The sequence below is a fragment of the Cucurbita moschata genome, unplaced genomic scaffold (assembly GCF_002738365.1).
Source record: "Cucurbita moschata cultivar Rifu unplaced genomic scaffold, Cmos_1.0 Cmo_Scf00013, whole genome shotgun sequence".
Taxonomy (NCBI): Eukaryota; Viridiplantae; Streptophyta; class Magnoliopsida; order Cucurbitales; family Cucurbitaceae; genus Cucurbita; species Cucurbita moschata.
In genome coordinates this window covers 1,841,633-1,863,623 of record NW_019268529.1, presented here as the reverse complement: position 1 = coordinate 1,863,623, position 21,991 = coordinate 1,841,633, and the positions used below count along the sequence as shown (strand labels likewise).

Sequence of the window (21,991 nt, the reverse complement as noted above, 5' to 3'; positions counted from 1 at the left end):
TAGATAGTTTTTAGAAAACGTTAGGCACTCAAATTGATTTTAACACTATTTTTCACCCACAAATAGATGGACAGATCAAATATCTAAATCAAATGTTAGAAGATACGCGTTTTAGATTTTTCAAGTAGTTTGAGAATCCAAGTTGCACCTCATGAAATTCGTATATAGTAATACTTTTAAGTAACCACATGAAACCATTCGAGACTTTGTATGGGTAACGATGCAAGTCATCAATATATTGGGCTGAAGTAGGTGAACACGAGTTCTTAGGATCAAAATTGGCTCGAGCTACCTGTAGCGACCCAAAATTTTCTATTTAATTTAAGGTCGCTACTGTATCTATATCATAAACATTGAATGCGAAAATACTTCATTTAAACTTCATAAAACATAACCCGAAAATAATACGACTTCATAAAACATAAAACATAACACTTCAGCTTAAAACACTGTCATGGACTTACGTGTTTGAAAACACTTTAAAAAATGACACAATAAAAGACTAAATAAAATAAATAAACGTTTAAATCAAAGACATCCTATTTTAGCCTAAGTCTAAGAAAATAATACGACTACCCCCTATGCATGTGTCATGGTCTTGAGTTGCGATGTCGTCGTCAACCGTACAGGAGTGTCTTACCTTAACCTAAAATAGAGGTAGCATGTGGCTTGAGTATTTTAAGAAATACTCAGTAAGTGACCCCACTATTGGAGGTGAAATGCAAGAACATGTGAATGCAATAACGGGACCTATCATATTAGTCTATTTTTCCTACGGCACTATTTTAATGGGCAGCTTTGATGTGTACCATATACCATATCAATCCCCAATTTGTTTAGGTGAGTTGCACTACAAGTGTGCCGATTCTGAAACTATGGGATAAAGTGCAAATCGATAGAAAAGAGGAAACGAATGGTTTTCTACTCTGTCAACTCTTGAACGCTGGGTGAGTCGTACCAAAAGTGGGACATTCTAGATCTACGGGGATGACAAGTAGAATTTCTAATGTAAGAACTTATTAACCCTATAAATAAAATAAAAATAAAAGAATTAAAATGAAAATAAAGTCAGCTAAAATGCCATTATTTTCAATGATGATGAGAGGATGCATATCAAGTTAAGATTCGAGAAGTAAGGATCATCTAAGGATTAACGACCTGTATCATTAACGTGGTTGTGGGCAAATCTAGTGGAGGAAAGAAGCTGAATTAAGATGTTTTTGTGAATAGAGAAAAAAGTAATCCAATAGAATAAGACATGACTAAAAATCTAGGGGGACAGTAAGTGTATGCAAAAATTCTACGTAGTACATATTATTTGCGGCTCGGTTTTTGCATCTTACTTCGCTCTAAGTGGGTTCTCGGTTGCGAGAAATCAAATTTGTACAGCAGAGAGTAAACATTTCAAGCAACATATATTATTCGATACAACCTCGTTTTAGTTACATGAGTACTCGTTTTTATACGTTTTTTCACTATTTATACAATCGTGGTTACGAACAAACATAGTCAGTGAATCGAGACTTTTAATAATTTAAATATTACCTTGAGCTAAGTTGAAACTTAAAAACGTCGTAACTTAAATATCTATACAATCATGGTTACGAACAAACACGCTGGTAAGTCGCCTAAAGCGGCTTGACCAACCCTTTATCCCAAAATATGGCCGTTTTGGACTTAAATTTTTACTTACACAATTTTTCTTTCACATTTCAGATTTCAAACTAGTACTTTCGGGCTCTATGATAATTCGAATTTTTGTGTTTTTTTTAACGTATATGAATCAGTCATAACATATAGACATGGATGCATGTAAGTACTTAAAATGGCTTATTTAATTCTTTACTTCTATTCTTATTCATATTTATATACTTATTCAATAAATAAATAAATAACTATAAAAAAAAATGTAGAGTACATAAATAAATACATATATTTGATGGCACCCAACATCAAAAGCACACACGAACACTTCTCAAATGGTCCAGGTTTAACTGCGGAGTTCTGATGGGATTCGGTGTATTAATGTTGATATGATCATATCTGACATGGAATGTGCACAAATTGCTTTTAATGCATGTGGGCGGCATGATTCGGGCGACGGAACACACACACACGTGCTTGGAACGGCCGACGAGGCCCATGCGGTCACGAGAAAACGTGATGGGCGTGAACGTACGAGCGGAGGTGGTTGCCATTTGGTAAGAAAGGAAGAAAAAAACAGGGAGAAATTAAAATGACGAGTACACAAAATAAAATAGAAATAAAAAGGAGTGTTGCCTCCCAAGTGGTTATCCAACTTAATACTACTACTCTCGTCAACTTAATACTACTACTCTCGCCCAAGTACGCTTAGAGTTCTGATGAGATCCGATGCATTAATGCTAGTATGATTGCACCCGACATTGAATGCACACAAATTAGATTTAACGCATGTAGACAGCATGATCCAAGCGACAGTGCATGCATGCACATTCTTGGAATGGCCGACGGGATCCACACAGACATCTCAGGGAGAGAAAACACGATAGACATGAGCGTACGAGCAGAGGAGGAAAAAAAGAACGCAATACGATTAAAAAAACTAATAAAAAGGGGTGCAGGAAGATTTTCTTTCATTAGCAAAGGAAACCAAATTTATAATTTATTCCAAAATTTGAAATTCAACTACCTCCATTAAATATAATTGAATATTACCTGAAACAATAATTTTAACGGCCACATTCACTAATGGGCAGACCAACATCGCCGACCCGAGAAACTCGATCTCAAACACGAAGCTGTGCGTCCATGGCGGACTACGGAAATCAAACGCCGAATCAGATTAAAAATCAGTATGATCAACTCAACAACCGCCGCTCCATACCTAAGGAATCAGCTCTTGAAGCCTTGAACACCATAATCCATCTACATTTCGAGAAAGCCCTAGAAAAGAAGCGCTCAATCGATCTCCAAAAGAAGGAGCTCCACAACCAATTCCAGCTCTTCTTTATCTTTTTAGCTCTCATTTTCCTCACTCAATCGCAATCTCGGCTACAGTGCCGGCATTGCTGGATCCCGATCGCTCTCCTAACCTTAGCGCATTTGGCCTTCTACGTATCCGTGGCTCACACACTGCGATGCATCAACGGATTCAAGTACCAAAGGCGATGCCACAAGCTGACTCTGGGATTGGCGACGGAGAAGCTTAGGGAGATGAAGATGAGTAGCAGCGACGGAGACATGGAGGAAGAGGAGTTGGAGATTCCGCACCAGGAGCCTCCTGAGATTTACTTTGGTAAGTTCAAGAGGAATTGGGCGCTGTATTTTGGGTTCTTGGTGTTCATCTATGGATTTATGGTGGCTTCCTCTGTTTCTCTTCTCTGTTTCTGATGATGATTTGATCTGAATTCTGTTATGATACCTCCAATCTAACTCAACCGAGGCTTCCAAATCTCTTTGGATGATACTAAATTTTAGGTATGTAATCGTCATGACTTGAACCCATTACCAATAAACCCCCTTTATTCTTTACATTAACATTAATTCTCCGACCAACCATTTTATCTTTCTAACATTCAACAAATTCTTCATCCTGTTAATGAACAATTTAGAATAAAGCTAAAGATGTAAACACAAGAGTTGGAGTATCCTCAACGAATGCAATGGATCAGTGCTCTATAGGTGACAAAGGAAGAAGGAAGGAATTACCTTCTTACTACAAAAATGCATCCATTATTCCTTCCACTCCTCTTTCCATCAAACTAAGAGGGAGCGGATTTTGAATCGAATTATAGAGACTATATTTATAACCCTCTCTACATAAATTATATTTCAAAAACCTTAAATCATTTCGAATTGTTACAAGTTAGAACACACCTGCAGCAGCTTAACCTGGAGAGAGTGCGCAGCACAGGGATTTGTATGCATTAACACAGAGTTTGAATTTCTCTTCAGCCATTGCCTGAAACCACGCAACCCAAACTACGGTCAATCAAATGGGTAACTCATTAGCTTTGTTCAGACTGAAAATATTATTCCAAACTCACCTTGGAAGATCTCTGATGCTTATCAGGATGCCATTTTAAAGCAGACGAGCGGAACCTGCAAGAGGATGGGGATGACTGTAAGATGAACAAATAATAAGTGGGTTCGAGTTGAATCGAGTGGAAAGACTAATCAACTTACGCTGCTTTAACTTCTTCAATCTTTAAAGGACCTGTCTTTGGTAACCCCAGAATAGTTCTATCTGAACATGATCCTACATCAGCGGTCTCCTCATCAGACTCACAATCACTTGAATTCTCCCATTCAGTACCTCTTTGGTTCTTCCAGTTAGGAGGAGACTCTGTCCACTCAAAACCAGATGCTGAATTTTGAAAGGAATCCTTACGTGTGTCAAAGGACCATGTATATGATCTATTGCCAAATGTGGCGTGAAAGATTGTCTCCGGATCATTGTCGAAGTCATTAACGAAACTCTCTCTTCTAAACTTACCTGAAGAAAAATACAGTGTGTTCAAAATCACACATTCGCATCCCCGTGAAATTTATCAAAAGGAAATAACATATATAATGAAAATGAAATAACAGTAGGCAATGCGAACTGACGTTTTGATCTCTTGTGCTGGGATTTCCCAAAATTTCGCGTAGATGACTTTGCTCGTCCTTTCTTATCACAGCTGCCCGGTTGATCGAATGACTCATCAGAAGACCAGCGATCACCAAGACTCCATTTTGATTCCTTGTTCTATTGAATAAGGCATGAACCAAATAAAAATATATAGTCATGGGCCTATGTGTTTTGTTGTTCCTTAGATTTAAAAGTTATGTACATAACAAGAATATAAGAGCTCCACTCATTGCATCATGCTCATATCCACCCGTACTAATCTTTAGGAAGGCTTTGTCTAACCCAAGGCTAACTCTCAGAGAGGACAAGAATGTTCAGTTATTATGGTTTCAACCAAAGGACTTAAATGTGGGATCTTGGAAGGTATTTTCAAACATCCAACTCCCGACCTCCTACCCAGGGAAGAACTCATTCAACCCCTGCGTCAAATAGATGGCATCCAACACATTCTATGGCATCAGCTCTATTCATTTGATTATTATGCATTGAAAGAAAGAAGTGATCAATTCGATTCCTCTAATGTACTATCTTCCCAAGATGCTGTAGTATACGTTAACTCTGAATACAAAGCTGGTGAGCCCCTCACGAAACATCATGATAATAATTATCCAACTTAAATTCTAATTTTTGCAAGTGTACATAAGAATGAATACCTGAAAGGTAGATCCACTGTTGTAGAGGAGGTCCTTTAGAGCCTTTTTTGCATCGGCACGCCTTTGGCGAGTCACATATCTTACATAATTCTGGTATCATCATTTTCAACATTAGAATCATTAAAATAAATAATAAATGACTAATTCGGGTATCATTCAATAAATGTAAGCAATAACATCTAATGCAATTATGCAATGGGATAGACATGCAAGATATTCAAAATGCTGAACCAATCAAAAAGATAAACTCCATCTGGCTCAATGACATCAATCTTGCATTTATAATCTAAGAACAAAGAAAAAATAGTCACCTAATAGATCAACATACCTTTGACGGCTCCTTTCCACTCACACCATCATCCTGCCAAAGTATAGAAAAGGAATTTCTTTTTAAAGAAGTTATAACTTCAGAAAGTATTATGCATTCAGTGGTGCAAATGATCATAGATAAAGTAGATTTATTTCATTTCTTATGATCAAATGTAAATGAAAGCCTTGCTAGATTGTAGACTGATGATCCTCTTCTTGGTTCTCTTGAATGATTATGTTTAATTTTACCAGAACATAACTCGACTAAAACATTCCATTTTAAATTACGACTGAACAATGCACTAGCATCTTATTAAGCAAAAAGTAAAAGAAAAAAAAAAAAAGCAATTCACATGACACGACACAGCCAGAGAAATACCCAACACACATAGAGTGACGTTTTTTTCTTTTAATATCCCTGAATGTCTGAGCTAACTCGCATATAGGATTCATCGAGTGATACTTCATGCTTTTTATGTCTTGGGCCTAAAAATACATCCCAAATAGAAATGTTTACACTTCTTAACGAACAACTGTACCAATTAACTCAATATCACAACTCGTTTGACAACCAATTGAGTTTTAATTTTTGGTTTTTGAAAATTGTGTATATGAGTTTCATCTTTCAAAAGAAAACATTTGAATTCTTAGCCAAACTCCAAAAACAATTTTTTTTTAGTTTTCAAAACATGGGTCTGGTTCTTTGAAACATATGTAAAATTTAGATAGCAAAGCAAGGAAAACCATAGTTGAAAATGGTATTTATAGGGTACTTATATACTTCATGCCAAGGAGAGTAAAGGAGATCATAGATTAAAAACAATCATTTTTATAATCTGTCTCCAGCTCTAATGGTAGATCATTATATCTTGCATTAAAACAATAAAAATAAACTATCCTGTGATAATATCTATGTCCTACACTTATCAAATGAATTCCTGATACAAAGATGCTAACAAGATCAATTGCGAATCAACTCACCACCTAAAAATTCCAACATCAGCATTTCAGCGACAAGATTAAACTATCAAAATTCTATTGATATGCTCACACATGAACTCTTTAGCTTGCAAAAAGCAACACACATAGCTAACAGGTTCATCCACAGAGTTTCAAGCCCAACTATAACTAGGCAATCAAATTCATCCGGGATAATGTAAACTAATAGCTTTGCTTCTATATATAGTTTTGTAAATTTAGGTCCTAATATCATTAGCTCTCTCTCAACAACTGTTGCTTGCCATGTAGAATGCTGCCGGATAAAGCCAGAATAGCTTTTCTGCAACTCAATCAACTAATCAACAGCAAATAACCTTAAAGTCTTTGCAAGTCAAGAAGCATTCAGAGAAGACAACAATGACCAACATTGAATATTCATAAACAAAATGATATGAACAAACAGGAAAATGATGAAAATAGGGCAATTCAAACAGAAAATAAAACAAAAACCAGAACAAAAAGAAAAATTAACTCACGAATTTCCATTTACTCTTCCACTTATCGCAATAGGCTGGCGTGGAGTGGAAAGAGGCGACATGAGTAGCGGCCAAAGTTGACCTAATGAACGAATTTTTAAGAATTAGGGAAGTTCGAAATCTGGGAATTAGCATTGGTAATTGAAAAGGTGAAGCAAAAGGGAAGTGTATTGGCGATCAAGGGAAGTTGAAGTTGTATAATGTTAAATATAGAGTGGAATTGAAGGTTTGAGAAACGATTGGCAGCGGATTTGGCTCTGCGGAGCAGACGCCTTTCCTCGTTCTGCCCTCGGTTATCCCCTGCAAATTCCTTGCTCCAAAGCTTCGCTAAATATGGAAGAAGACACTCATGGGCCGAATTTCTACCAAGCTCGCTGCGCCCTTGGGCCTCTCCCCCGGTACCAATATTTGGGCTAACACCCTAACACTATGAATAACTTGAGCAATAACACTTGGAATATCTATTTGTTTGAACATGAAAATTATAGTATGTAACATTGCTTCAAATTAATTGCGACATGTAATGCGTTGTGTCCGACCAAATCTTACCTAGGGAGTACGTATACGAGCTCGTCTAGTGAGCCCATGTGCGCGTACATGGGTCGTGTGTGAAGAAGTACTATACATCCACCCTCCCCCAATCTGAAAAGAGCCTAAAGTTGCATAATGTTTATAAAAGATAGGTCTCACTCATGTTTGGTATATGATTGCATATCTAACCCCAACAGTCGGGTGACTTAATTTGAATGTTATGTTTGGTCGTGAACGATTAAGGATATTTAGTTTTGAATTATAGTTTACATGTATGTCATATTTGATCTTTTATCACAGGCAAATATCTCCATTACAATTTACCATAGGTATAATGTTTGACCTTTATGATACGCAAGTATCTTGTATCTATTTATTGCTTTTTCCATTTACTTTGTAATTTATTTTATGATTATAAATAGAGAATTTCACTACCGTTTAGGTGTAGTGGTTTTAGCAAATATTCTTATGGTATAAGAGCTCTTTCGATTTAGCAACCCCGATCCTTTGTTTATAATGCCTTTTGAATCTTGTACTCATCTTCTTCTCCACCACCACGGCTGAAGCTGGAGTGGCCGTCTCCATAGCTGCCGTAGGCGGAACCGATTGATTACTCTTCGGCTCCACTCTTTTGGCTTCCAAATCATCCTTTCAGGCTCACCCTTCACCATACTCTGTACATACAACCTTACCTTCTCCAACACAATCAATCTCTCCTTGAACTAGAAATCTCTTCATCCTCTACCTCGACAACTAAAACTTCCCTTCCATCTTCCACTTTCGTCGTTCTTCTTTCTTCTCATTGCATTCTTCACGGCTATGGCTTCCTCTTCTGCTTTTGTCTTCATTATCCTTGTCGCTTTAATCACTGACTCTTTGAGCCAGGTCCTGAGTGCCGCACTGGCCTCTTCGCCAACCAAGTCGCCGCCAGCCTCCTCACCAAAATCAGCACCTTTGCCTACTGTGACCGACTCTTTTAGCTTCAACACCATCTTCTTCCTTTACTCCAAGGGGCGTGGCTCCCTCTCCGTCCATTGGAACTTCACAGCCTGCTATGGCGCGGTTGCAGCTAACAATCTTTTTCTGTGTTTCATAATGGCACCGTGATGCCATACGATTCTTCTATGATTTGCAACCTATTTCTCGGTCTACCAACCAAATAATCATATATAAATGGGCTGTGAAGAAACCAAATTTACCAAACCAAGACCATAATATTGATAAAAAATAAGTTAAATTAATAAAATAAAAATTAACTTTGCACTTTGTCAATAAATAAATAAATAAATAAATAATAATAATAATAAAGGATAATTAAAAGTTTCAATAGGGTTAATACTTTTTACTCTCATATTTAAAAATACTCTTGAATTTTCAAAATTTAATTAATATTCTTAAGTTTTTTTTAAAAGAATATATATATAATTTAAAAATATCCTTATTAGTAATGCACATAAGTATATAAAACATTTATGTAACTTACTATCTTTAAAATTTTAGAAAAAAGTTTATTTTGGTATAGTTAGCTTATGGACATAAATCATTATTATACACTTTAAATAGCTAATTCTTTAAATTTAACTTAAGTTTAAAAAACCCAATTTAAAAATAAATTGGCAATTTAGATGTTGAAATTTATTATATTTATATTTGGAAATATTCATAATTGAGACTGTTCATAAATGTTCATATTAGGAAAGTTACCGAGACCATAAATGAAAGAAAAAAATTCACAACGAAGACAAAAAAACAAAAATTTTTTTTTTTGTTGAATTATAAGTGAGAGTAAACACATAAAGGGAGAAAATTGAAGAGGGAGATAATCAATAAAGTGTATATAAACAAATTATGTCGATAAAAACCTTTTCTAAAAATTAATTGAAATTTTGTAGTTTAGTATTTTAAAGATTTTTATTTTAATTAAAAACGTTATTATTTAAAATTTTGAAAAATATTTGTATTAATAAAAAAAAAAACATGCTGAGGTGTACACGGGATGACTTGGAAATAACAATCTCCCCAATGATATATAGCCAGCTCAAGTACCACCATTGCCTCGCTGTAATTTAATTTCATAATTAATTAAACAATAGCAATATATAATAATAATAATAATAATAAATATTATTATTATTATTATTATTATTTTCAATATATGATTTTTTTATTTTTTTAAAAACCTCTGCCTCAGCATTACCATTTCTTCTCCTCTCTCTGTTTCGCCATAGAAAAATTGTCGGAACAACGAACACTCAAACAATTACATTCCCTATAAAATCCTAAATTCTCTCGAAAATTTCTCTCTATTTCTCTTTGTCAAATTCTTGTTCCTTAGATAAGAGAAGAAGAGGTAATCCAATTAACGGGACGAGAAATGGGAGCTTGTGCGACTAAGCCGAAAGTCGACAGCGGCAAGGCTCCGGCGCCGGTGCCGGAGAAGAATGTTGAGGAGAAGGATGTTTTTGTTGACACTGTAGCCTCTGTTGAAGCTGAGAAGACATTTGAGGAAAACCAGAGCGATAAAGGCAAGGAAGTTGTTGACGACGACGACAAAGTGGATGATCAGAGTGTTAAACGCCGCTCTCTTAGCCGCTTGTTTAAGGAGGTACTTCGCTTTAATCGTCTCTTTGTTTCTTCGATTTGATTTCTAATTTCTTCCGATTATCGACTGCTGATCAGTGTTTGAGATTCTGTTCTCGATGCTGTTTGTTAATTAAAAATCAATTCATCGTTATTCTTCTTTAAATGTATGAACTCGTTAGGTTTTGTTTCTCAGTTTTTCGTTGAAATCATGTTCTCGCTCTTTGTTGTTCGTTGAATGAACTGGATGATTGTGCTGAATGATTCTGAAATTAGGGCGTTCTGCTGCCATTTGGTTCTCGATGAAGAACTGCGGAAAACGTATAAAAAATTGAAGAATATGCTATTGATGCCTCCTCGTGTTTCTATATTGGAAAAGAATTAAATGAACATGCGGTTGGTTTTTTGTAGCTTTTTCATATTTTCTTTTGGAACCTCCAATTTATTCGCGAATCTCGGCGGTTTCTCGGGAACCAAACAGATTTGTTTACTCTTTTCCAGAAGGAAACTTTTAGCCTCTTTTGGGCGTAAAGCGAAATGAACGGTCCTCCCAAAGGTGAAAAGTGATGTAAAGAAATGCAATTATATTTTTCAACCTGACTCAGTTTCTTCACAATTTATGACTTGTCGGCATCCTGAAATCTTTTGGTTCGAACGTTTTTTTACCTAATTTCCAATGGTTCCCTTTCCCATTCAAGAACCCTATTCGTCCGATTGGACGTTTAGATATATAATATGCAGCAGCAGCAGCAGCACTTGGGAGGCTTGATCATGTAAGTGCGTATCTTCCACATTCCTTGACACATTTGTTTGGTGACAAGCAAACGTGTCTTTCCTTTGAGGGGCCACCCGTTTTTCCTCCACTTTCTTCTGTTATTCCTGCTCATGCCTTGCCTCAATTCTGTGATTGCTTCACGGCTCATTGAACTTTACCCGTTTGTCTGCACCTTATAGAAGTTTCTTTCATTCCCATGTGATCTTGATGGGAAAAGAGTTGATACATTTTTCACCCACACGTTCTGATATGACATGCTTCTGGGTAAGTGTAAAGATTGATTGATAGGTTATGCTAATAGTTGTTAGAATCAGATGAGGGGCGAGCCAGAAATTTTCGAGAAGTTTATTGAAAGATCATTTGCCTTGGATAATGATTGTTCATCAATGTGATCTTGCGTTGCCTAGTGGTGGGTGCCCAAACTGATTGTGTAGATAAGTATGGTATGTGTATTCATAAATGTGTTAGCTAGCTAAGCTGTAGCTGTGCTTTGAAGTTGTCGGTTTGAACTACTTCCAATTATGGGGGACAGTTTATTTTGATCTATTTCTACTTCGATCAATTTTTGTGGTGTAAAATGTCATATGACAGGTTAATGTTCTTTGCATATCTAAATCCTCCTTCAACGTCTTCTGAAATTGCTATTTTAAACATGAATTCTGAATATTCTGCAGAAAGAAGGGGTGAACCAATTATGTGAGGGGCCAGCAGGGGAAACAGAGAAACTGGAGTCTATAGAGACAGAAAAAGATGGGAAAGAATCTGGGACAAAGGTACCTCAAACTGAAGTAGAAACCCAAAAGTGTACACAAGAACCTGAGACAAAGGTGCCTCAAACGGTAGTTGAAACTGAAAAATGTATAGAAGAACCTGAGACAAAGGCGCCTCAAACTGTAGATGAAACAGAAAAATGCATAGAAGAACCTGAGACAAAGGGGCTTCAAATTGTAGTCAAAACCGAAAAATGTATAGAAGAACATGAGACAAAGGCGCCTCGGGCAGTAGTAGAAATCGAAAAACAAGTAGAAGAAGTTGAGATAAAGGTGCCTCGAACTGTAGTAGAGCCTGAAAAAAATGCAGAAGAATCTGAAGTAAAGGCACCTCAAACAGAAGTAGAGACTGAAAAATCTGAAATTCCAGCTGAAAAACATGCTGAAGAATCTGAAGTAAAAGCACCTCGAACAGAAGTAGAGACTGAAAAATCTGAAATTCCAGCTGAAAAGATGCCTCGAACTGTAGTAGAGTCTGAAAAACATGCAGAAGAATCTGAAGTAAAGGCACCTCAAACAGAAGTAGAGACTGAAAAATCTGAAATTCCAGCTGAAAAGATACCGATCACTGATGTTCCTACAACTTCTGCGACCGTTCCCGACGAGAAAGTAACTATAACCTCACCATCTGACGTCGAGCCAATAAGCGAAACACCTGTGGAAAAGACATCAGAGAATGTAAAATTGCCCAAAAAAGTTGAGAAACCTGAAGCAGTAACATTAGTTGAAGCAACACCAGAAAAACATGAGAGTACAACATCTGAGCAGAAGAAAGAAGATATCAGCAATATCGGGAAGACCGAGATGGAGACAACGAAAGAAAGGAGTACCGAACCAGCGCAGAAAAACGAGGAAGCCAAGGTAGGTAGTGAAGAAAAAAGAAGTTGAAGTACAGAAAGTATGAGTGTTTAAATTTATTCTGTGGGAGAAACTTTGGCCAAAGAAGAAGTAGTGGCTGGAATCTGGGATGATCAAGAAGAGTTTAGATTCGTCATGAAGGTAAGTTCTTGAGAGACTTTGTTTCTATTGTTTTGTTCTATATATGATTTGTTGGTTTTTGATTGAGTTGCATATTCAGTTTGCATAGACATTTGAGTTTGAGAGATTAGTATAAACATAGAATGTTGTGTTTTAAAGGAGTTCCTTGTTCATATAGTAACTCACAAACCAAATGTGAAAAGAAAAAAAAAAAAAAAACGGAGAGAAACCAAGACAGCATTAGTCAAGATTGGTGAATTTTGAGGTTGTGATCATGCTTTCACACAAACAGTTCAACCATATGTTGTCTGCAAATCAAATCACATGCATTCTATGCATTCAGCTATTAACATCCACAAGTTGTATAATGCGATATCACGAGCATAAACCCTGTATGATAAAGGGAATAACAGGATAAACACTTAAGCGAACTTAATGTTCTATATAATGAGTGTTACATACAACTTTGGGAGTACGAGTTTTTTATGAACAAAAATATTTCCCTTTAACGTTGAATGTTATAGAATGTGGTCTAGTGAACCATATTAAACGAGAAACATTTTGTAGTTTGTCCAAGCCACTAATGAGGTAGTGCAAAAAATAAGAATGTGGATGTGTACAGACTTGAAGTAGACAAAAAAAAAAAAAAGTTACATTGATGTAATACGTAGAGACCTAGAGTTTGAAGTAGGCAATAAGGTATGCTTGAAGGTGGCTTTGATGAACAACATAGTAAGGCTTGGATGAAACGGCAAGCTAAGTCCATTCTTCATCGGACCTTTCAACATTCTAGATTGGATCGGACCAATGACATACACAACAACTCTACCACATATACCTTTTGTAGTATATAACAATTGTCACATATCCATGCTTCGCAAATACTTGACTAACTTAGCACACGTTCTAGACGAATAACCCTCTCTAGATAGACAAAAACTTGAGTTATTCTAAGATTAAAATACTTTCGAGACCCTTTTTGCAGTTTATAACAATTGTCACATATATATGTTTCGTAAATGTTGACGAACTTAGCGAACGTTCTAGACTAAGAACCTCTCCTGATAGACAAAGACTTGAGTTATTTCGAAATTAAAACACTTTGTGAAGATAACATTGTAACAAACGCATTTATATAAGTAATTCTCAAATATTTATGAAACCATAGTAAGTATTGTATTTGTTAAATAAAAGAAACATTAAATCTAAATTGAAAGCTTAAAAATTTATTAAACACTTATAAAATTTATTAAGAATTATTAGGCTAATGATAAATATGAATTTAGTTTTCTAGAATAGTTAATAATCATACGAAACGAATTACATATGATTTTTAATTTTAAGAATTTTAAATACGAAATAATAGATTGATTTTGGAAAGAAAAGAGAGAGATAGAATATATATGTCGAGATATTTCTTTACCTTCAATAATTGGACTACAAGCTCGTTGATCTTTGCAATCATTTTGTTTTAATTAATATCAACAAGATTATGATTCTGAGGTTGAATTGAAACTTGAGGAGCAAATTCAGACGGATACAAAAATAATTAGTAACTCCCACCTAGGGCAACCAAGTAAATGGCTCTACTATCGATATGGTTAAAAGAATTGTTTTATGTATGATGACACATGCTCAATGTGTGATATGCCTTATGATATGATGTGATGTTATGAAGGTGTTGTTATATGATATGCCAAATGATATGATAAGTATTAATGAAATGTTATGTTATGTTACGATGAGCTATCTAATGTATGAGATGTCATGATGCACTATGATATATTATGTAAGGCTATGATATGCTATGACATGCTATGAAATATTTTAAAATAAGGAAAAGCTAGGAAGAAAAGTCTCATGCCATGGTTTAAAAGATATATTATAAATGAAATGATTTATAAAAGTTTATTCATGCATATTAGTTAGTATGATATGTGATAAAAGTATGAGGTTTTCTTGCCTGATTTGCCACATGAAAATATGGGAACCTCATACGTATTTATGTGTTCACGTGCATTGGAATATTTTTTGTTTATGATGAGTACGTACACGTACACTATGAGACTAAGATGACCAATTGTGTGTAGAGAAGTACTGTTGGAAATGGCCCAAGATCGAAATATGTCGAACAAATAAAATGAAACAGGAAGAACAACGGAAGGGAAGAGAGCTTTTGAATAGAGGAACTTTAACCACTTAGCTTTTCAATTCTCCACTAAGAGCAACTTAGTATTTATAAGGGAGAAATCCTAAACTTTCTCCAAGTTCCTAAACTTTCTCGTTAAGTAACTACTAACAATTCTTTGTAATTAAAGACTAACAATTATCCTAAAATTGTTTGCTAAGTCAAAATTATTAACTCACATTTTCAAAGCTGGACTTTGTTTGAGATTTTTCACTCCCAACAATTTTCGCATGTCTACAAACTTAACCATTGATAGTGCCTTGGTTAGAATATCGGCACGTTGCTCTCTAGTGCATACGAACTCTACAACGATTTGTCTCTTCTAAACACACTCACGGATGAAGTGGAAGCAAGTGTTAATGTGTTTGCTGCGTCCGTGAAATATTGGATTTTTCATCAGTGTAATCGCGGATTTATTGTCGATGTAGAGACTTACTGGCTTTAGTTCACTTCTAGTCACTTCGCTCAAACAATTTCTTAGCCACAATGCTTGGTATGACACCGCAGTTGCTGCCATGAACTCAGCCTCACAAGAAAATACTGCCACAGTTTGCTGCTTCTGAGATTGCCAAGAGATCAAAATTTCATTGAGATAAAACGTCATTCCTGCAGTGCTTTTTCTGTCGTCAATGTCTCCAGCTAAATCACTATCGGTAAAATTGACTAGTTCTCAGGACCTTGCCCTCTTTGATACTTCAACCCAGAACTTGTGGTTCCCTCCACATAGCAGAGATGTGCTTAATCGCTTGATAATGCACCATAGTGGGTTTTTCCATGTACTTACTCATTATTCCAACAACATATAAAAGATCTGGACGAGTATGAGTCAAGTACCTTAGACTTCTAATGACATGCCTATACAAAGTGGAATTCACCAAGCTTCATTCAACATCTTTCTCGAGTTGTAACTTTGCTTCCATGGGATACTTGGTCGGGTTGCACTCTGCCATCTTAAATTGCTGCAACAACTTCTTAGCATAGGCCGATTGCTTTACCATGATGCAATCTTTCCTTTGGTCCACTTCAATACCGAGGTAGTACGTGAGTAATCCGAGATTAGTCGTCTCAAATTCTTTTATCATTTGTTCTTGAACTCTTTGATGCCTTTCAAACTTGTACCAGTGATGATCGGGTCATCAACGTACACGCCAACGATGAGCGTTTCAACCCCATCGTTTCTTGTATACACTGCTTGTTCTTGTGAGCACTTCCTGAAATTTAGACTCTTCAAGCTCTTGTCCAGACATATGTTCCATGCCCTCGGTGCTTGCCGTAAACTGTAGAGGGCCTTTGACAACTTGTACACTTTTTTCTCTTTGGCTTTGATGACGAACCCTTTAGGTTGGGCAACATACACTTATTCTTGGAGGGCACCATTTAGAAATGTTGATTTGACATCCAAGTGATAGACCTCCCACCCGTGTTGAGCTGCGAGGGCAAGAATCAACCTAACAGTGTCCAGTCTAGCCACATGCGCGAAAACCTTCAAAATCAACTCCTTGTCGTTGTACGTATCCCTTCGCCAGAAATCTTGCTTTATGCTTGATGACATTTGCTTCACTATTCTTCTTCAACTTAAACACCCACTTCAAACCAATGGGGTTGTGTCTAGACGAGAAGTTAGTTAGTACCCACGTCTTGTTCTTCTCAATGGCTTCAAGCTCTTTTTGCATGGCCTCTTGCCACATCGTGTTAGTTGTTGCCTCACGGTAGGTTGTCGGCTCCTCGGCCACGAGCAATATTAAATCATCGGGATCCAGTTCTTCTTCAAGTGTATCTGCATAAATTTCAGCAAGAGAACGAAACTTCTTTGGTTCATCCTCTGTTGTGGATCCTCTTGTGCTCTCGCTTAAGCTCTCTTGTTCTAGAGAGTCCATCACACCTTTCCATGTCACCGGTGAGGACATGTGTGGACTTGTTGGTGTTGCTGTAGGGGCACTTTCTAGGTCTGTTGCGTCTCCCACTTTTTCCAAAGTAGTGAACTCTCCAACAGTTTGCTTGTCATCGTCAATGCTGCACCAATCCCACTTCTTCTTTTCTTCAAAACGACATCTCTACTTACATGAATTTTCTTGTGGATCATACAACCTGCGTGTCTTGGTTTCATCCTCTACGTCAAAGTACATCATCTTTTGGCTTATGTCGTCAAACTTTTTGATATATGGTTTGGTAGTCTTATGTGTTGTCTAACTGAACACTCTTAGGTACTCGAAGTGAGGTGTCTTGTCGAACCATTCTTCGTAGGGGCTGCAAGTGTCCAACACCTTTGTTGGTAAACGATTTAGAAGATAAACTGCATGTCATATTGCCTCGCCCCAGAAAATCACCGGGACTTGCATTCTCTTGAGTAAGCTTCTTGCAGTGTTCATTATGGTGCGATTTCTTCGTTCGACCACAACATTTTGTTGTGGAGTGTACGGTGTAGTGAGTTGACGCTTGATATCTTCGTCTTCGCGAAACTTTGAGAAGTTCTGGGAGAAGAACTCGCCACCTCGGTCGGTGCACAAGGTTTTTAGCTTGTGATCAGACCCGTTTTCAACAAGTCTTTTGAATTTCTTGAACGCACGTAATGCCTCTTTGCATGAACCAGTTGCCATGGTCACTCAGCACAAAAACTGGTTTGAGCTGGAAACAATAGTCTTACTTGTTTGGAGACTAGAGAACTTTCACACAGCTGAGTCAGGTGTATGATTTTAGGTAGCCCAGTAGTCATCTTCTTCTCTCCCATCATTTTGAGCTTATGAAAGTTCAAGTGCCTAAGTCTTGCATGCCATAGCCAAGCTGGGTTTGCAAGTTTCGTCAATAAAGAGGTAGATTGGCTGGTCTCCAATAGTATCTTATACAAGAGGTTATGCAATCGTTTTTCCTTCATCAACGAGCTTCCGTTTCTATCCAACATTTTTATTTTGTATTTTGTATTTTGTAGATCTTCGGTTAAATTAGAGCATTGTTGAGTACTTGTCAACAATCATATTTTATTTGGAGGTTCTAAGTCTATAACATAGTTTTTTTTAGAAATAATTTATGTGAATATTATGAGATAGAAAAGTAAGATGATGCATTGGGTGGTTACAACAATATCATCCACATTAATACATTTGTAATCATTTTCCATTTAAAACCCAACATTTGAGTGAGTACACAATTTCCCAAAACACTTTTGCAGTCCGACAACAAAGTCAGTTGTCGCGACTCCTTTCGTCGTCACATGCTCTCTCCGGAATCGAGTAGTCCCCGAAGTGTATGTGTCGTTGTAAGAGGGTCGGTAATGTTGCGCACTACAAAACCAACTGCCTCACCCAATCACTTCCTTCTCCGCTCTTCCCTCACTCAACAAAACAACCAACGTCCCACGAAGCGGGTAGCTCTCGCCCCGGTGCTTTCTCGAGTAAGAAAAATGTTAAAATATAATATTTGGAGAATATATTAGTTATGAAATATATCGTAATATTTTTTTCTTTTATGATTTGATTTATAATATATTTTATTTTATTCTCCATATTTAATTAGTAGATATGAGTGGGTAGCTTATATCCTATTTAAAAGTTAAATATCAATGAGAATATATACATTCGATCCCAATTCTATTTTTCATTATTAATCGAGAAGGTGCCTGAAAAACCCCCTGTTCACGCGCGCCACCGCTCGTGGGTCGGAGGATGTCTGACCAATCGCTCCATAGGTCGGAGAAGATGAAAGAAGAAGGGAGTGGCGGCTCTAGTGATAAAGGGTCATTTGTTTCTCCTTATCTTCTCTTTATCTCCTAATTTTAGAATTTTTAATTGAATAACCCTAACAAAATAATAATAATTTCTGTAATTAATGTAATAAAATAAAATTAAAAAAAAAAAAAAGGAGAGAGAAATTAGTCTTTCCTTAAAAGGGAGGGTTTAATTATGTGTCCTTTTACAAATTTCAAGGTTCTCTTTTCTTAAAGTCTGCTACTTTTGTTGTTTCTTATATTTATGTTTTTATCACCAAACAACAAATGCAATTACAATGCAAAAGAAAAAGTAGAAAAGGAAATTAAAATAATATAAAACATAGTCAAAATTAAAATAAATACAACCAAGAAAGGATTATCTTCAAAATTTAACAAAAAAAAAAAAAAAAAGAAAAAGAAATTAGATATAATGAGTTGGTAAATTTAGACATTTTCAATGGGAGATGCTGAATTTTCATCTCCTAATTTTGTATTCTCCTTGTGTTGTTGCATGCTGCATTCTTTGCCACCTTCTTTCAACCCTTCACTTATCTTTTGCTCTTTGCTCTTCCCCCACAGCACAAAATATAGTCCTCCCACCAATAAAATACCGCCCAAACCACTGCAACCACGACATCAAAATTGTAACTTTACTTTTGGGTTAGTCGGGTTCACCCAACTAAATAATTTCTATTCATAAATCGACTCGAATCCTCAGTTTTTCAAAAATTCAATCCAACCCAGATCGAAAATATAACAATCGCCCAAACCTACTACTAGTAGAGATAAAGAAGGTAATAGTACCTTCCAAGAGTGATATTGTCGCCAAGAAGAATAGCGGAACAGACGGTGGTAATAACTAGAGAAAACGGCGTAGACATAGCAAGAAAAACGGGGCCTTTCTTCTCAATAATCCACGCTTGAAGGCAATACGTAACAGCAGTCACCACAACACCCTACAACATAAATTCTCCTTAATTCTTAATCCAAAATTACACATAAAAAAATCACAAGAAGATGATGTTGGTAGAGAAAATTACACAATATGCCACTGAAAGAAGCCTAACATCCCACCCCAATTTCCATTCTTTAGGGTCTCTCTCCATTGCAATAGCAATAGCAAATGTTTGAAATGAACTCAACAAACACTGAAGATTTGTCAACACAAGCTTGGATGGATAGCTTTTCAGCACAAATGTCTGTTTTCAATGTAATTTTTTGTTAAACCTTTGAAAACAACAAAAGAAAAAAACCAAAAAAGAAACAAAATGGATACCTGAAGAACAATCCAAATGCCCCAAAGGGTATTGGAAGAGAGCATCAAAAAGCAGCCCTTGAGCCATGAGCTGGTGGAAGAGGCAGTGGCAGAGTGGGCGTGGGTGGCGGCGTTGTGGGCAGAAAAGAGGTGATGATTATTGAACCATTTGAGTTGTGGGCCTTTGTAGAATGCCAACACCCCCACACCGCCGACGCATAAAACTATGCCTGCAAGCTTTGCTATTCCAGCTATTGACTTTAATCTCAACACCTCAAGCCTACAACAAAAATCAACAACATTTTATCTCAATTTCGACTTTCTCTTCCTGATTTTCCTATCGGTCAGGGAAAAGTTTTCTTATAAAGAGTGTTTCGTTCTTCTCAGACGAACCAATTCTACGAATTTTCTAAAAAGAATTATTCTTATGAATTAAAAACGAGCATATACCCCCCAAATACATTGTAACAATATTTTCTTATCTTTTATCTCATTCAACTTTGACCCAAATTGAGGGAATCATCAAAGAATCCACTTTTTATTTTAATTTTCACTAAAGTTGGAATGAAATACAATATTAAATTAATTATAAAAGTACCAACAAAGATGTGTATAAATTCCAAACCTTTTACCGTTTATCCTTCTTCTATTTCCTTAAATGTTATCATAATATTTGATTCAACATCAATTAACTAATCAATCCATAGCTTAAAAAAAAAAATCGAAAGATTTAAATTTGTATACCTAAGTAAAAGCGCGACGAAGAACGTTATAACCGGGAGACAATTCGTCGTGGCTGCCGCTAACGTTGCCGATGTATACACAAGAGCAATCCCATAAAGATTTAAAGATACAGCAATCCTAAAAACCATAAGAATAAAAAAAATTAGGGTTTTATTCGATAATTAATTCGACATAACGATAACATAACATAGGGTGAATTAATCAAAACGTACCCGACAAACGAAAGCAAAAATATTTTGCAGAAGGTGAAGAATGTCAAGGGTGGGGCAGTTTTCCTGGGAAACAAACAGAAAAAGAAAAAGAAAATTAAATTATTGAGAGGAAAAAAAAAAAAAAAAAAAGAAGAAGAGAGAAGAAGAGAGAGTACCATTTGAAAAAGAAGGTAATGGGAGAAAGAGAGATGGTGGCGAAGGCTTGGCGGTAGAAAGTGAAGATGAAATTGTTCATTCCGCCGTCAAAAGCGGCCTTGGAGAGAAGAAACATGGCGGCGTAGATGGTTTGAATGAGAATCGCCGCCGCCAAAGGCTTGTTGTGTTCCATGTGGTGAGGGTGTGTGAAGTGGGTTGGGTTGTTTGTGTTGATGAACAAACTGGTATTTATAGATACACCTGGAATCATTGGTGTGTATCCATCCATGTGCTTATAAATTGCCTCCCACTACCTCCCCATTGCCTTCTTGCTCCTATTCCAAAAGATATCTCTCTATTTATTATTATTATTTTTTTTTAAATTATTTTATTGGGGCCACTTTTTTTCTACCCAGTGGTCTCTCTCTTTTCACTAGTCCTATTTCTTCTTTTTCTTTTTTACTTTATTTTTATTTCTACCATTCCTTCTCGTGTCTGTTTTTTTTTTCTGGTCTTTGAGCTTTTAAAATCGTGTGGTCCTTTACTTGATATTTCAATTTATGGTCGGTGTAAAATACCTTATATACTTTTTTTTTTCTTATAAAAATTATTTTTATGTCTCCTCTTTTTTTAAAAATGTTATTCACACGTTCTATTAATTACAATTTGTTTTTTATGCATGCCAAACCTACTTTAAATTATTCATTTTTAAAAGGTATTATAGAAATATTGATTTTATTTTTTAAAAAATAATTATTTTTAACATGCTTTAAAATTAAATTACTACACATTTCTACTTTGAACTTGTTGAAGATTCGTTTCAATTCTTGTTGAAGATTCGTTTCAATTCAAAGAATGATGTTTACAAATGTTTTTTTTTTGTTATTAATTTTCATGTTTTAAAATTACTTTGAAAGTTCCAAAGGTTTAGAATTGGAAGTTAATCAATAAATTCCAAAGGTTTAGAATTTGAAGTTAATCAATAAAAAAAAAAGTTTAATACTTTAAATTTGGACATATGATAGAACATTAGAACAACTCAAAAGGTAAATCCGACATTTATTTTCAAAT

The 21,991-nt window shown here is 36.0% G+C and overlaps 4 protein-coding genes across 5 annotated transcripts; 2 read left to right on the top strand and 2 right to left on the bottom strand.

The window, feature by feature from the left end:
* The first annotated feature begins 2,647 nt into the window (after positions 1-2,647).
* LOC111451812 lies at positions 2,648-3,515 on the top strand. The gene has a single exon (XM_023092379.1). It carries the CDS (start codon positions 2,731-2,733, stop codon positions 3,370-3,372), a length of 642 nt encoding a protein of 213 aa, XP_022948147.1. The 5' UTR covers positions 2,648-2,730; the 3' UTR covers positions 3,373-3,515.
* Positions 3,516-3,627: 112 nt separating this feature from the next.
* On the bottom strand, positions 3,628-7,354 carry LOC111451811. Its single transcript, XM_023092378.1, has 7 exons — positions 7,050-7,354; positions 5,594-5,626; positions 5,266-5,355; positions 4,591-4,729; positions 4,168-4,477; positions 4,029-4,083; positions 3,628-3,943 (listed from the first exon to the last, which is right to left on the bottom strand). Exons 1-7 carry the CDS (start codon positions 7,182-7,184, stop codon positions 3,869-3,871), a joined length of 837 nt encoding a protein of 278 aa, XP_022948146.1. The 5' UTR covers positions 7,185-7,354; the 3' UTR covers positions 3,628-3,868.
* A 2,390-nt stretch (positions 7,355-9,744) lies between these two features.
* LOC111451030 (serine-aspartate repeat-containing protein I-like) lies at positions 9,745-12,841 on the top strand. Of its 2 annotated transcripts, XM_023091264.1 has the most exons (3): positions 9,745-10,185; positions 11,610-12,068; positions 12,249-12,841. In XM_023091264.1, the coding sequence occupies exons 1-3, from the start codon at positions 9,955-9,957 to the stop codon at positions 12,591-12,593; spliced, it is 1,035 nt and encodes a 344-aa protein (XP_022947032.1). In that variant the 5' UTR covers positions 9,745-9,954; the 3' UTR covers positions 12,594-12,841. The 2 variants fall into 2 exon arrangements, with proteins under 2 accessions (XP_022947032.1, XP_022947031.1); XM_023091263.1 differs by having other exon boundaries at positions 11,610-12,841.
* A 6,137-nt stretch (positions 12,842-18,978) lies between these two features.
* On the bottom strand, positions 18,979-21,229 carry LOC111451464 (WAT1-related protein At5g64700-like). Its single transcript, XM_023091901.1, has 7 exons — positions 20,941-21,229; positions 20,786-20,848; positions 20,574-20,690; positions 19,851-20,109; positions 19,615-19,773; positions 19,379-19,530; positions 18,979-19,196 (listed from the first exon to the last, which is right to left on the bottom strand). The coding sequence occupies exons 1-7, from the start codon at positions 21,207-21,209 to the stop codon at positions 19,019-19,021; spliced, it is 1,197 nt and encodes a 398-aa protein (XP_022947669.1). The 5' UTR covers positions 21,210-21,229; the 3' UTR covers positions 18,979-19,018.
* Positions 21,230-21,991: the final 762 nt, after the last annotated feature.